This window comes from Equus asinus, chromosome 19 (assembly GCF_041296235.1).
Source record: "Equus asinus isolate D_3611 breed Donkey chromosome 19, EquAss-T2T_v2, whole genome shotgun sequence".
NCBI classification, from domain to species: domain Eukaryota; kingdom Metazoa; phylum Chordata; class Mammalia; order Perissodactyla; family Equidae; genus Equus; species Equus asinus.
In genome coordinates, this window is record NC_091808.1 from 14,792,590 (window position 1) to 14,809,401 (window position 16,812).

General features: G+C 38.9%; 1 protein-coding gene across 18 annotated transcripts in view; it reads left to right on the top strand.

Moving 5' to 3' along the window:
- The window catches only part of DOCK10 (dedicator of cytokinesis 10), a 263,089-nt gene that overhangs the window by 231,587 nt on the left and 14,690 nt on the right, over positions 1 to 16,812 (top strand). For 15 of the 18 annotated variants that reach the window (XM_044751296.2, XM_070489634.1, XM_070489636.1 and 12 more), the window contains exons 46-52: positions 1,224 to 1,281; positions 1,612 to 1,710; positions 4,363 to 4,469; positions 6,216 to 6,338; positions 6,476 to 6,589; positions 13,496 to 13,642; positions 15,858 to 16,068. In XM_044751296.2, the coding sequence (XP_044607231.2) occupies positions 1,224 to 1,281; positions 1,612 to 1,710; positions 4,363 to 4,469; positions 6,216 to 6,338; positions 6,476 to 6,589; positions 13,496 to 13,642; positions 15,858 to 16,068 (859 nt within the window). The remainder of the gene's footprint in view (positions 1 to 1,223; positions 1,282 to 1,611; positions 1,711 to 4,362; positions 4,470 to 6,215; positions 6,339 to 6,475; positions 6,590 to 13,495; positions 13,643 to 15,857; positions 16,069 to 16,812) is intronic. The other 3 variants (XM_070489638.1, XM_070489639.1, XM_070489640.1) reach the window with 1 other exon arrangement.

Below are 16,812 nucleotides of genomic sequence, written 5' to 3' on the forward strand. Positions count from 1 at the left end.
TAATGTTCTGTTTTAAAACTTCTTCCCTGCAATTGGAGTTGGAGGGGGAAGCTTGCCCCCATGGTGAGTAAGCTCAGGTTGGGTTAATCTGTCCTCATGTGCAGCGAGGCTGAACTGGCGATGGAAAAATGAACGCTCCTGAGAGCCAGGTGAGGAGATTCCACTTTGTGAAAGTTATAAATCAATAACTGACTGTTGTGTCTGTTTAAACAGTGGTGGATTTATATGCAGGGATTCACAGGACCCGCGTGGCTTCCGTACACTAAATGGGAAGTTCTGCCTTATCCTCAGAAATACGCCCCTGTGGGGAAGAGATTAACTTATCAAGGGTGGTTCTAAAACCTGAAGCCCTTCTAAATGCATGTGGTAGATCAGAGACTCCGGAATGGAGATAAAGTTGACTAGAGGCCTCATTTGAAAGCAATTTGTCAAAGACAAGAATGAGAAACCCCAAGGTCCCTTGGACCACCCTGAAAATGGTGAAATTCCTGCACAGAACTTCAAAAGGAAAGAGCTGAAGTCATTTGGAATCTTCAACAGTTCAGTTCGAGTTGTGTTCAGCAATGTTCAAGGCTTTATAGGAGATGTTAGAGAAAAATAAAGTATCGTCCATATACTCTGGTTTCAGGGAAGCACACACGTTACATTAGGTCACGCTATTCAATCAAGTGCCACCTTCTGAGGCAACCATTTTAAGGGCAATAGAAATTCAAAGAGGGGTCATTACTGAAGGTAGAAAAAGAAGGGAGCTTATTTTTATTTCCAATTTAGTTGATATAGCTTATATATATATGTGTTATATCTTTATATCAACTATATATATAGTTTTTATATCAACTTTATATCAACTATATCAACTTTATATCATTTTATATCAGTTGATATTTTTCTTGTTAAGAGAACTGTGGATTGAAAAAGATATAGACTTAGATATTAACAAAGGAAGATAATTCTATGAGAAAATTCTTCGGTCCAGCTCATTCACCCACCTGTAAACTACATCAAGAAAAACAAACGAAAAATCTCCCAAATATGCATTTTATTCTTGATTGTGAACTTTTCAGAAATCTAATTGACTCTTATTTTTAGTTCTATCCTTAAAAGGATTCCTCCACGTATTCTGACATGGAATGCTGACTCACTTTGGAAGATTAGTCCTAATTAGATAAATAGTAACATCTACGATGTGTCTTCCTCTGAAGCTGTTTTCTTTTTTATTACAGGCTGCTATGTGTTACATCCATATAGCTGCCCTCATCGCAGAGTACCTAAAAAGAAAGGGTAAGATGATAGTGTCCTGGGAGAAAAGTCTAGAAAGCAACACGTTGAAACCTAACTTAAAATTCATGTGTTAATTTTAGATTTTATTAATCTCTGTTGTTTTATTAAGCAACATTAATGTTCAGAGATAGTTCTAATTATGCTGTACTTTTAAGTTTTAACTTTCTTTTTCATGCTATTATCATGTTTATTTGATGCACAAGCCTAACTGGATGGTCACCTTCTTGGTTCAACATGAGAATGCTTCCTTGGTTAACAATTTGTAGTTTCATAAGCTTGTTTTAACACAGACTTGTAGCAATGTCCTAACCTCATCTTGTACTACCATAGGTTACTGGAAAATGGAAAAGATTTGCACAGCATCCCTGCTCCCGGAGGACATCCACCCCTGTGATAACAACCCATTACTAACAACTCCCGGTGGAGGAAGTGAGTGATCTCACCAGTTTCCCTTACCCCCACGTAACAGTGCAGAGGAAATCAAGTTGCTGCTTAAATTTTACTTTAATAAAACTTTCTGAGATGTATTCCTAGAAGCAAAAACTCTTTCAGACCTACATAACTTACTCTGTAAAAACCCGAAGTTCCCACCGTCGGAAATCCCATACATCCAAAATTTATGAAGTTTAGATTACTGAAAAATTCTCCGAAGATAGAGCCGCATCTTATCCCACATTATTATGAGTTGTGGCCATATTTTGCTACCAATTTGCATGCTGGTCTGCCTGTGGGATTTTCTTCTGAATTGATGAACTGTTTAAAATTGCAAGAGAAATCCATTTTAATTTTGAAATGGAATAAAACTGTTTATTCAAAATAAGGGATGCAAAAATGGAGACATTGGCTATATATACAGGACTTTACTTATAATCAGCGTATTTCATTTCCCTTTTTAAAAGCATAAGCTGATTCTGAGTATTTCATTTCCCTTTTTAAAAGCATAAGCTGATTCTGACAGTTTGCAACATATAATAATTTACAGTATGGATTGCCTTTAATTAAAAATATTCCATCTTTAGTGTCTGATAAAAAAGATTTTGTAACAGTAACTAAAGAATTACTCTTTGTAAAAAATGTGACCATATAGTTAATATGTTTAATCCATATTCTCTTGCAAAAGTTTGTTCAAACTCGAAGTTTGTGAGCTGTAATATATTTGATAACACTATCTTAACTTTTAAAATGCGGTGGGAAACTCAATGTATGAACAACAGAAACAAATCTTTAGATATTAAGATCAAAATAGCTAAACAAAAGGTCAAAGGACTTTAGTTAGAATAGTTTGGAAACATAATTGGCCCCTTATTCCTTTAAGTACATATATATTTTCTAAAGAATCTCAGTGGGTTTTGCAAATAAGACATTTGAACCAAATGACCTGAGTGAACTGTGAGACAGTGAGGTCACTCACTTGAGGGCCTTGGAGAAGTGACCAGACCTGGCATCATGGCGACATCCACGCTAAAATTCAAGGATCTTCTTGCTCAGTTCCACACTTCCTATGTAGCCTTATTGTTCTATACAAGTCATCAAAATCATCATTGTTTTACTTAACATGCCCTTCCTCTCCATCTGTTTTTTTATCATCATTAGATACCATACAGTTCTATAAAGACTATATCAAATTCTAACTCAATACAAAATTGAAGAAAACTGGTAAAACTAAGTGTCAGTTTGAGAGGTGGTAGAAACTTATATCCCAGAATGTTGTGTAAACCTTTAATATTCAAGAATTTTTACATACCCATTTTTAGACCTAAAGTAATATTGGAATAGAACATACCCACTGTGAAGAGGATGTATTTGTTTGGTAAACTTCAAATTAAGGAAGGTGATCATTTATGATTATATATTCACATTGTATATTCATATCCATTGGCATATATCTGAAGCGCATTGTCATGTCTTTGAAGTCCTCACTATACTTTATGTTATGATGTTTCTAAGTTGGAGAGGTGAACCATCCCTTCACTACAATGTGTGCATGATAAGAATATAGGCAAATATAGGTGACTCCAGAAAATACAGCCATAATAATGATCTTCATCCTCCAAGAAGTATGTCATGACTTTTTCTGCTATAATCAATCATATATTTTAATATGTTTAATTACAGAATGAATATTGCTATTAAAAAAGTAGGAAAGTAGAATTTTTTAATGCAAGGATTAGGTTGCAATCATTATTATAATTATAATTTCTAGCGTGTTTGGGGGGTGTAGATTTAGTCATGTAGCTGATGATCTGATTATTAAAATGGAAACATCCGCAAGAGTATTAGCTATAACTTAAAAAGTTCGTGCTCCAGGGGAGGCACTGCCCTACACTCTGTAGCCGCAATGTCTCAGCTAGTTGCCAATAAAGAGTCTGTGAGTTAGGTGCTCCTGTTACAGGAAAACCAAGAGAAGTTAAACGACCTGCCCCAGAGCTTGTGGTTACCTTGTGACAGGGCCAAAGTTCCACGGCTGGTCTGTCACTCCAGGCCGTGCTCCTAACCACTCATATTCCCCGCCATTCAGATCAGAGCCCACCTCTGGGGACACTCTCATTATCAACTGTTTCCATATATATCTGCAAAGCTGTACTTTTTCTATCTTGGTGGCCAAGGTGCTTAGAAAATTCGAGGTTTCTAGATAACGCAAAAGAGTGAAAGTTAGTGAGTATTGAGTATTGTCTTTATAATGTACTGATAATACCAGGTGTTTCCTCAAATATTAGTGTTTTGAATCCTTTCGACATCCTTTGAGATAGAGATTAATGTCTCCGGTTTAACAAATGAGGGAAACAGTCTCAAAGAGGTTAATTAAACCACAACATCGGAGTTATATCTATCCACAAATCCTGTGTTCTGTCCATAATTCCATGCCAGCTTCTTATAGAAAATGGGTCACCTGAAAATGAGATGAATTTAAAAGGGGAGCATTGGTTTCCTGGCAGACAGTATTTATCAACAGTCATAATCTAACCATCTTGTGTGAGCTTTATAATACTACCACTTGTAATGTCACGAAGAAAAGCATTATCTAATCCAAGCGAGATTTGGCTCAAATAATAATGTTGCCTTTTGCTTGGCCCTCTCAAGGCATGTTCTCCATGGGCTGGCCGGCTTTCCTGAGCATTACACCAAATATTAAAGAGGAAGGAGCAATGAAAGAGGATTCGGGAATGCAAGACACGCCATACAATGAGGTTAGACCAAAATGATCTAGCCTACAGTAGTTGAGTAAAATGATGCATGGAATTGTAATATTAAGCTAAATAGGGGAGAGAAAATCTTATTCAGAAATCAAATAAAGTTGCTCTATTATATGATTTAGACAAAACGAAATGCAGGCTGAAATTAAGCTAAGATTGATAGATATCAGATTCCATTGATAAAGCATAATTTTCAATGAAAATTTAAACTAAACTTTATTTCTTTAAGATGAACCCAAATATATATGATCAGCTCTTCTCTAAGATGTAAAATCTCCAGGCCTTTGGTAAATATGGTAAGGGATGCTGAAAATTTTGTGAGCTGGTCACACCTTTTTTTCACGCATTAGAAAGTGTATTTACAAATACACTTGAAGAGAAAGGCTCACTAGTTTCTGCAGAAAACCTTCTGGTATGCAAACCGTGGTTATTTTTCATTAATGAAAAGAAGCAGCTTTCTGCTGGGAATTACTGAACAACAAATCTTGTGAAGAAAATAGAGCTCCCCTCATCAAGTAAATAAAATATTTTATAAAATAAATATTTAAAAATCATAATATTGCATAGATTGAAAAAAGGATACAGAAAGGAAATTTGGGGGTAGATTTTAATGAAACTTTACATATGGTTCTATGTTAATTTAGTGTTTGTTGCAAATCAACAGTAAATGTAACTACATATTTATATTAACTATTTCTAATAATGTTTAAGAATCTTTTCTTAAAAGACGTTATTGAAAACATTCCAACAATACTATCCTCTTACCTTAGAGAGTATAATCTGATTCAGTTGACGGTTTATTAAACGACTAGTGTATGTGAGGCATTGAGTTAAGGGTGAGAGACAAAGTTAAATAAGGCATAATTCTAGCTCTCTCAAAGAGTTTAGAATCTAGAGAAAGACAAACTTCCTTCAGGGTGAGGAGTAGCCAGTCTAAGATCCAGTAACTAAAAATCTAGGCATCATATATGGCTGCAATTGAAAGGGGAACAATTTTTTACATGAAAACAGTTAGAATGCAGATGAATGGGACGTCAATAAAAGCTCTCTAGCCTTTTGCACTGGTTCTTGACATTTGATAGGACTTGAAGGTGTCAAGTGAGAAAATAACGTTCTTAAAGTCGCAGCCACAACGCAGACAAAAGTGTGGAGATGAGAAAGCATCCTAAGAATGGAGTGGTATGGTACAACATGGCCAAACTACGAAGTCCATGGCAGGATGCTGAAAGAGAGGGCACAGAAAGGGAGGCTGGTGCCTGACTGTGGAGCTCCTTTAATGCCGTGCTGGAGAGTTTGGCCAGCAGTTGATAGACACTGGAGTTCCCTCAAAGGTTTAGAGCGGTGGTGATCTCATGATCAGATTTACATTTTAGAAAGAAAGGTTGCTGGAAAGCAAGACATAAGGCTAACTGGAGTGGGAAAACAGGTCAGCTAGAAGACTATTGTAGGGGATTGACCTAAGTCAGTGACAATGGGGATGGAAAGAACTGGACAGACCTGAAGACATTTTATAGATTTAAATCAGCAAGTTTAAGGGACCAATGATGGTCGTGAGGGAAAGGGAAGAATCCAAGAGGATGCCACAGTCGCTTGCTGGACGGATGTAAAAGCCAGTAACAAAGATAGGAAACACAAAAATCCCACAATGAAAGAGGCAATGCAACAGTTTTGAAACTAAGTTTCAAGGATGAGCTACAATATTAATCATGTACAATTTTGCCTTGGTTTTGGGATTTGCAGAATATCCTGGTGGAGCAGCTGTACATGTGTGTGGAGTTTCTTTGGAAGTCTGAGAGGTATGAACTCATCGCGGAAGTCAACAAGCCCATCATTGCCGTCTTTGAGAAGCAGAGAGACTTCAAAGTACGTTTTCTAAACCCAGAAGTTAGTTAAAATATCCTACTTTAAATCGGTTGATTATTTACTATTTTCAAAAGTGGAAACTCCCTATTTTTTATGTCAGTGTCATCTTCACGAAACCCTTCGATTTATGATTTCAGAAATTGTCAGATCTCTACTACGATATTCATCGGTCCTATTTGAAAGTGGCAGAGGTGGTGAACTCAGAGAAACGGCTGTTTGGCCGCTACTATCGTGTGGCATTTTATGGGCAGGTAAGTTCACGAGAAGCCACGTGGCCTATAAATTCTGTTGAACAATTGAATTTTATCTATCATTTTTTATGAGACATCTAATTATATGTACCAAAGGATTAAGGGGGTGTGGGTGTGTCTGGGGATATTTGGGCGTTTCTCTGGATATGAGAGTCTGTCTATTTGTCCATAGGAATACACTAAATTGAGAAACAAATGGGCAGAGAACTCCATGGATCTTAACACAGATCGAGTCAAACCAGTGATTTCTAACTTCTTGGAGAAAGAGGGCATTTCTTTTTCAGCATCCTTTTCTTCTCAGCTAACCTCAAAATAGCTGACGATAGGTTTGTGTCGTATGTTAAAGTGAAATTAAATTGAAGATGTTTTAGGAAATGAAGTTCATAGCATTCTAGGAAATAAAACATTCCCAGGGGCTCCACCATATCAGAGCCATGAACTTTTGACTTTACGATCATGCTTTTTCTTTTCTCCTGCTGTGTAACTGTAGCTACTTCTGAGCAGAGCGCCATACAGTTATTTTGTTTCCTATATTGCAGGTCAATATAACTTTTAAAGTTATCTTTCTCAGCTTTCCGCATAAGCAACGAACAAGATTAAAAGTATGAGCTAGCTATAGGATTGGCCTAAAAGTAAAGTGAACGTATTATATATTAATTCTAAATGTCTTTGAGCCATGCTTTAAGTGAGATAAACCCAGGCACCTCCCTCTTTCTTTTCAGAAGACTTATAACACTCTTACATTTCAGCAGACATATTTCAGACTATTGCTCTTGTGGATAAACATTCCATTCTTTTATTTTCACAGTTGGACTGGCTGTAGGCCCTCGCATTTCCTTTTCTTAAGCCCCTCATGAAAGGCACTGTTGCACACAGAGAAAGCTAGTGGTGTGCAGAACAAAGATGTGGGGAGACAGTCTACAGAAAGAAGCTGACTTTAGACATTTGGGAGTCCCCAGAAAAGAATCTGAACTATGTAAAGTGATAGAGTATTTTGGGGAAAGAGAAACGTGGGAATCTGCAGGAGAGGAGGAGGAAGAAAAGAAAATATCTTGAAAGTCAACAATAAATGGAAAATAAACATTTTTGAGCTTGGTGAAACTTTAGCCCAAAAAAATGGCAGAAAACCCTATCAGGAAGGGGATGTGGGAGTGGAGAGATTGTAGGGGAAGGACAAGGTTTCCAGGGAATGGCCACAGGCTAATGGAGCAGCACAGCGTAGCCCACAAGATGTGCACTTAGCTAACCCAGATCTGAGTCTACAACCCTTCAGGTGATCTTTCCAACAAAATGTCATGGGCCGCCATTAACACTCTGGTCATGAAAACCAGGTTGCCTACTGAAGGTTATTCCAACCAATATCTAAGATACTGGCTCCTAAACAGGTGGAAACAAATCATGCTGCTTTCCAACTAGATTTTAATGCAGATGTTTACTCTTTTCTTCTTTTGGTCTTGATGGTTCCAGGCTGTGGTAAGTTCTGTCCCTCTCGCTATTTGCATGTTCTAATAATGCTCACACTTCCCTCCCAATGGTTTTACTGAACCTTAACTGTTTTGTGCAAATCAATATCGGGTACAAAGGTGAGATAATCCTGCTTCCATTCATTTCGGAGTCATCCTGCATTTCTTGAACTAAATTGTGTATATTCCAGTTATCTGAATTACAAAAATGTATCCTTTATTTTTCATATATATTATCTTTTTGCTCAAAGATAGGTGCAGTTTGAAAACCTGCATACACACACACAAACGCACATACATAAACACACAGGTAAACATGGGCATCACATATTTGAAATATATATAAAGTAGACTCAGCATTGGAGATTCGTTTGAAGGCCACTGTGAGTTGCAGCTGATTAAGAAGAGCATGGTGGTCAGAATTTCAAAAGTTGGAGTGCTGGCCATTGACAAGCACCTTCCCAAGGTCCTGAAACTAAATTTTTACCCACTTTACCCAGTAGTCAGGTTAAGTCTCCAGAGATGCAGAAAGAAGCTATGTAAGAAATTCGAAGGACAAGCCAAGGCAGTAATAACACATCTGTAACTACAGCTCTGTGACACAGAATTTTCTTTGTGTTATTTTGAACCATTTGAAATTGCCCACGTCCAACCATTTTTTTATTTACAAAAATGGCAACTTCATGTAGTTCAACATAATTATAGTTGATTACACTGGAAAGACAAATTCTTTCAGTATCCACACATGGTCCACATTCAGGTCTGTTTGTCTGACCAGTACATACTTTTTTGTAATTCTTTAAATCCCTTCCCACGTTCATACCATATCAGTATTTTCTACCTTCATTTATAAATTTGGGGTCATGGGTCCTTAACTCATCTACTAAAAGAATACTTAAAAAATCCTCTACTAAATAGACTGAGGGGGCAATGGGGAAGGAAGGGGGAGAGCTACATTCAAATGACCTAACTTTGTTCTTTTTACAGATTCCTCAATAAAGCGTACTGATTGTGCACCTGGCTTTTGGTTTTAATGCTGCCAGTAGTCTCAGTTGTCCTTTATTAAAAATTCCAACCTGAGCTTCAAAGGCAAAGTGTCTTGTTAAATCTGTAGACCCAAGTACATACCTAAGCATGGTACTCTATAAGCTCAAACGCCAGCCGCTTTTGAACAAGGAGAACTAATGGAGGTCGTCCTGATAAGCAGCAATTTAGAGCCTCAGTCATCATTGTTCAAATGATATTCAAATACCTGTCTCAAGACACCGAATGGAGAGTGTGAACTATTGCATTCAGCAGGAGCACACAGTGCATTTCACTTCACACTTGATAAAGAAATGCCAAATAGATTTGTGCAGAATGAAGGGTCCGAAGATCTAAGATAGTCTTGACTACTTCATTAGCATAATCCTCGTGGTCAGAAATTATTTCATTTTCATGATGGTACTTTACGTCCCTGTAAAATTCACTTTTAATATCCAAATTGACATGTCTTGCAATCATGTTACAAAGACTATGGAAATATAATATGCAATAGGTTCTTTGCCTCGGCAACAGCCTTTGGGTCAATCTTTTAGTGTCCCATGTGGTCTAGTGCTTTCATTTTACAGTATTGGCTAGAGTAGTTAATATTATGTCTGCAATGAGCCAGACACTAAAAACAAGTTGCAAACTGTTCTTTCATGGCAGAAACTTTAAAAGTGCAAGTCTTGCATAGCATGAATTTTCTAAAGCAACACCTGGCATCATTGACTATGAAAATTTCACACAGTGTAACCTATATAAAGCATCCCCCACAGTGTCCCTGAAGTATTCATTTCCAGAGCAATGAAACAGCAGTGATGATCAAACATCAACTGTAATCAATGAAATCCTTAGGCTCTGGTATTTAGCATGAAAGCAAGCGAGTGAATGCCCATTGCATAACTTAAAGATCAGATGCCCCTGGAATGAATTAAGTGAAAGACCTGGGGGAATTTTCTTTTATTCACCAAAGGATGTAGATTCTGTGATTTTCAATCATGCCTTCGCAGGTGTAGATGCATCTCAGAATCTTGATAGAAAAGGGATTGGGGAGGAGGGAAGGTGCATGTGTGGTTGGAAAAACCACCATCTCCATTTTGGGATGTGATACACCCTTCTGGCTCCCCACCTATATGAAGGTCACTGATATAGACCATATATATTTGAGTTCATATTTATGTGGAACCATTTCTCTGCCTTCTTGTAGTTTTTCTTCTCTTAACATTTAGCCTATTTTTAATACTTTCTGACCCATCTTTTATACACTAGATTCCTCTCTGAATGCATTCCTTTATTTGTGAACTTTGAATCAGTCAAATATAAGAGCAGGAGCATTTATATTTGACATCCCAATAATGACCCAGGGGCATGGCAAGATTCTGAAGTACCTGCAAAAACTTCTAAGAAAGAGTCAGTGATTTTCGTTGTCAGAATAAATGACCATAAAGGAGTACATTTTTATCATAATCTGTTGCCTTAAAGTTTCATAATTCATGCATGTTAAATCTACTGACTGAAAATCCTTGTTTAACTAGAACATGTGCTATTTCCTGAACACAATAGACCGGAGTGTTTATTGCCACGTAAAATGACATTTTTTAAAAAAATCAAACTAGCAAGGAAAATACACAGGTCACATTTCCTGTTACCTTGAAAGGCAGTCTTCTCATCATCTTTGGGCTAAAGCAAAAGAGAAATTGCCCTGGGTTTTCACCACCTGTGTCTCTATAAACCCTTTATTTCATAGACAGAGCTGAAATTGAAACCCTCCTTAAGGTAGTTAAGTCCTGTGGCTCAGTGGGCTTTGCTGTGAAGGTTTCCCTGGGTAAAAAGGTAAGCACACCTTCCAAACCTTTTCAGAGCTGCCTTTTTTCTGGCTTCAAAAGCTCTTATACCATCCTTGGCAGACAGCAGATTAAATGCTTTTTATTCTGCTCCTCCAGCTCCTTTATACCCATTTTATAAGAGTCTCAATAGGTTTCTATCTCCATGCTCTATAAATAAATACTAAATAAATTCTAATCACGGTTTCTTTCTGATCAATCACTTACCAAAATGTTGAAATGAGCATCAACAGACCTTTTATGATAAGAAAAGTATAGTTCCCATGCAAGAGAAGCTGAAGATATGTATTTTAAGCGCTCAAAACTCAGTTAAGCCATTTCCCTGCATGTTAGCTGGAACTCAAGTTGCTTTATTGACATAGAATTTTTTTCTTTATTATTGTCATCATCCTCATTGTAGCTAACACCCACCAAGGGCCTATTGTGTACCGGGTGGTGTCCTCGGGGCTTCCCAATAGATTTCTGAGTCTGTACTGTTTCCCATCCTCCAGACCAAGGAGTAGGGATGAAAGCAAGTCATAGGTCATGACGAAGGCCATAAAGGTCATAGTCATGTCAGTGAAATCGTGCTTCCCACCACTCCTTTCCTGCTAACTCTGGATTCAGAAATTTGTTAGGGGAAAAAATCCACAGTGAAAATGTCTCTTTGTGCTAGTTTCCCACACCATGATGAAAGAATCTTTTCCTGGGACTTGGAGAGATTTTTCTCATTGAAATGGAAGTTGTAAATGTTGCTTTAGCTGTTGCCCTGTGGGGATTCTGGCTGATGGTCTCAGAAGTCTTATTTTTCTGATGTGTCAGTCTGTCAATTTTAGCCACTCACTTCTGACCTTGAATCAGACAAAACTCTACAAAGACAGTAAGAGAAAAAACATAGCAAGCTGGAAGTCATGTGGGAACGGCGCCAGACCTTACTACCCCTACAAAGTCTAGAGGAACAATAGGGAGCTGCTTTTCTTGCTTTCAACATCACACGTCACTTTTTTCTTTACGTAGTTTAGGCTCAAGGTCCTCATAATCAGCTGTTTGGTCTTGAACACTTCTCAAAGAAAAGATTCAATAAACATGTCTTTATTAAAAACAATGGAATCTTTTCTAGTTATACCTTGTGCAAATGTACCTTTTTAAGATTATGTCCACTAAGAACTATTTCATTTATCTGTCTATTCATTCAACAAATGTAGAGGGACATCCCCCTAAAGACCAGACACTGTGCTAAATACTGGACACTCAGTGTTCAACAAGACACTTTCCTGCCTTTAAAAAGCCCAGAGTCAATTAGGGAGATGCACAAGGAAACAGGCAATTACCTGCTTGACAAGACCTGTGCCGGAAAATGTGCCTTGGCTTCCACAAATGTACTGTTACAGCTCACTGATGACACAAAGTATGCTGCTCAGGATGACCACATTTACATGGGTGAAAGTGCTTTACAAGTGTAAAGGACCACACAGCGTGTTTTAATCACTATTCTTAGATTGCCTCACATTAGCTGTGAAAAATACAGCAATGGAACATTTTATACATTTTTTTACATATAATGAATATTTTTTTAAATAGTCAAAAATGATAAACAAGAAGAATACAGCTAAGATTCTTTGTGACCTCCAGTATCTTCACTCAGCCCTCAAAAGCCATGTCCTTGAGGCAAATTCGGTAGTTAGAAGAAATGAGAGACAAGTGCATTCCTAACTCCAGACTTAGTCTAGTATTCTGGGGCGACATGTATTCCACAGGAAAAACGTTCTGTCTCTCTTAAAGAGAAGGAACTAAAAAGATTGCCTCACATAGTTATCCTCAGATAATGGGATCTTCCCTTCCCCCTGTTTCAAACCGGACAAGCAAATTAATAGAGGCTAAAACCTACTTGCTCCTATGGCATAAAAACGATGGCAAGGTTACTATTTTCGATCCTATAAGGTCTAGCTTTGCAAGAATGTAAAAGATCTATTAGTAAAGGAAATTGAATAATGACTTTGCATATAGCCAAGTTACCTCAGCCGCCTGAAGACGGATTAATGTAATTTTAGCAATAACAGTACTTGGAAGCATACCACGTGTAATTTCTGTTATGTGTTCAGCGTTTCATCTGAAATGATGTAGGACGCGTATCAGCTCATTAGATAGCGTTCCATGGCGTACAGTGTTTCCTTTGTTAGTTTCAAAGACTCGTGAAGACCTTATTAAAAATCATTACTGCTCTTTGAAAAATGCCAAAATTTACTCCAGACTCTACGTTCTACCCCAGGCTGCCACATGAGGGCATTCTTCCCCCAAAATATATGCAAGCAGGTATTACCATTCATTTCTACAAAGAGTGAAAAGACGTGCAAGATATTTCATGAGATTCTTTGGCCTGCGTAGGAAATACTTACATCAATGACTGATTCTAACATGATATTTTGTTTTCTTCACTGGATCTTTCTTTGATTTTGATTGCAGAGGGTGCTAATCAATGCCTTGGATGACAACCAACAGACTGGATATATTGTTTAAGTAAATGGCTTTTGTTGTGTTTGTGATTTGCGATTGGAGTCCTCTAATAAAATCGGTGGTCCATTATGTGTCTTCCATAGGGGTTTTTTGAAGAAGAAGAAGGTAAAGAGTATATTTATAAAGAGCCTAAACTGACAGGTCTCTCTGAGATTTCCCAAAGACTGCTGAAGCTCTATGCAGATAAATTCGGAGCAGACAACGTGAAGATAATCCAGGACTCCAACAAGGTAGAGGAGAATCAATATTCATGCAAGTGCAAAGAATCGGCTTTTTTTTTATTTTTTAACTACATTTATTTTTTAGCTACATTTACTAAAATTTTCACTTTCTGCCTGACCACGCAAAGTAAACTACCTAAACTATTTTGGATGTTTTACCTGTTTGTTTATTGGTTGGTTGACTAGTGATTTTTTTTTTGGGGGGTCAGAAACATTATGTGTGTTTATTTGAGTACTTTTAGGTAATCTTAGAGACAACTTACTAAATTCTCTACTTTTCCTATAGGTTATTTGCATTTGAATTACAACCAAAGGGTTAAAGTGATTGGGCCCAATATTGGACTTGGAGGAAGCAGCAAAAAGTATTTATTTGGTCATAGAGGTCTTTCTGAGTCATACCAATTTTGAAATTATCCTCTGTGATAGTAGCAGACTTGCCACTTACATCGCATTAACCTGTGAACATCCAGTTAACCTCCTCATGGCTCCAGAAAGCAAAGGCTTACATCCTCTAATGAGATTACTCAGAATCTTCTAATACACTTTCATTCATTCAGCCAGCCTCTGTTAAGCACCTACTGCATGCCAGGCCCAGAACTAGGAGCTGGGGCGCACACAGTCTTTTCCTTCCAGAGGTCACAGAGATCACCTGGGGCTAAAAAGAGAAGGATGTGTGCAAACAGCAATTAAATAGAGTGCGTCCAAGTACCACGGGAGACATGCCAAGTCATACAAGGAAAGCTCAGGGCAGAGGGCTCCCCGAACAGCTCATTCTTGGCTGGACAGTGCTTCACAGAGGAGGTGATGTTTGAGCTGGGAATTGCGAGGTGAGAAGGTGTTTTCTGGAAACATAAGACATTCTGAGAAGCCCTGCATATGCAGTGACAAGGAGGAATGAAAGGGAGAATGTTTAGAGAAGCGCAGGTCTTTGAGACACAGATTGGAGAGAAGAATGTGGCAGAAGATGGAGCCAGAAAAGCTAGTTGGTGCCCAATTGTATAGGCCTCTACTGGACCACAAAAGAGGTCTTTTTTCCCTTGTCCTCTTATAAAGTTGGTATTCACAATGGTCTGGCCATGAGATTGCTGGGTCTGGGCAGAAGTTGTTACAAATGTGTTCATCATTCTCCTCCTTAGCTTGAAAGGCACAATCCCTTCTCCCATAATGGTGGACAAAACTAGAGGCACTGCCATGGTGGCACTCCTAAATAGAAAGTACAGAGTGCCTAGTGAGATGAGAAAAATGCCTGATGTGGTGTCAGAACAACTGGAGTCTTCATTCCACCCTGACACCGCTTATCGGCTAGTGTCCCATCTTGGAGAAATTAGGTGGTCACTCTGAATCTCCAAATTTTTTTTAATCTGTAAAATGATACAATTATCCTCATCTTACCATGTAATTATTAGCAGCATTACAAGGAAGTTCATGAGCTCCCTTAAATCTCTGGAACTGGATAGGCAGTGGATGGGTAAGACACATGGAGAAAGTTGGATGAAGTTTGAAATTTCTTCAAAGTACCATTAGAAAAGAGGCTGTGAATCATCTCTTCCAACCTGGAAGGAAACAAGAGCAATATCCTGGCTTTTCTTGGGACCTCCTCCCCCCCCCCCCCCCCGCCCCTAGCCTGTCTTCCTAGCTATTTGTCATGCCTATTCACCAAAGCAGAAGTAGTAAAGAAACTATATAAAATGATTTATTGCAGATAAAGGAATGAATTAGAGAAATTGCAAATAAACATGTTTGCATTTGTGTGATAGTTCATCAGTAATCCACCAAATAGACAGGAATCTCCCTTGACATTACAAGTGCAGAGCTGTTGGCCCCGGTCTAGGTACGTGGCTGAATTGTAGAGGGACAAAAAGATATATTTCCACTCTCAAGAAGCTTGTATTCTAGACAAAGATGAGAACATTCATTACAGAAGGGAAAGAAAATAGGATTAAATAATATAACACAGCCAGGTACTTACATTTCGAGGAGCTTCAGCTACTTCATTAGCTGGCTCCAATCCTACCTCCACCACCATTTGGCTACTTCACCACAGTCCAGCCAGGTACCCTTTCTGGGGTCCCACCCAGCTCCTAAATGATACGATGCCCATTTCTCTCCAAGGGGAGAGAGACAGCCCCCTCAGGATGCCAACTGGGGGGAATACAGAACTTCCTGCTTCTGTCAGGAACACCTTATGGCTCACCACTCCTTCTTTCACTATGATGTAACACAGGTAAACCCCAAGGATTTGGACCCCAAATATGCCTACATCCAGGTGACCTATGTCACGCCCTTCTTTGAGGAAAAGGAAATAGAGGACCGGAAGACTGATTTCGAAATGCACCACAACATCAACCGCTTTGTCTTTGAGACGCCCTTTACGCTGTCGGGCAAGAAGCATGGTGGCGTGGAGGAGCAGTGCAAACGGCGCACGGTCCTGACAAGTAGGTGCCGGCCTGCCGAGCAGCTGCGCATGCGCGGTGGTGCCAATGCACATTCCCTTGTTAGGCTGTACTAGGGGATATCAAGACATTCCAGTCTGGCAGACATGTACTCACAATGTGCTATGTTGGAAAGGTTTGCCAGGAAGAGGAGGCTTGCCCTTCTTTATTCTCTGTCAAGAGGGCCTTGAGGAATCAACCAGAAGGGAAATTGTCAGTAGAGCTACTTTATACACCTCTTCCCTTTAGATCTTACAGTCGTAAAGGTCATGGTGTCGGTGTCTTGGGAAAGGCACTCCGAACTTACCGCTCCTCTCTCCCTGGAGGTACCCTGAGTTCCTTCAGGGATAGCAGCTCTCAGAATTGTGTGCTTTGAGGCAAGATTCTGAACCACCCTGGAATTCAGGTTCCTCATCTGTACAATGAATGCAGAGGATGATCAATATCACTTCCTGTACTACTAGATCTGTTCTATGAGCTAGTCTTCCTGTCATTTATTCAGCATTTAATCAGTGCCTCTAGGTGTTGGGCACAGTTCTGGCAATTCAAATAAATAAAATTCAATTCTTGCCCTCCAGGTGCTCACAGTCTGGTAGGAGAAGGAGCCAAGTAAAGCAAAAATTTTATTTGAGCGCAGCATGAGAGATGAAACGAGAACACACAGGAGGGGCTCCAAAGGCAGACTGAGAGGAAGGATGGGCAAGGGCATTCTGGACAAGTAGTGCCTAAGCTGTCTTGAGAGCTCAG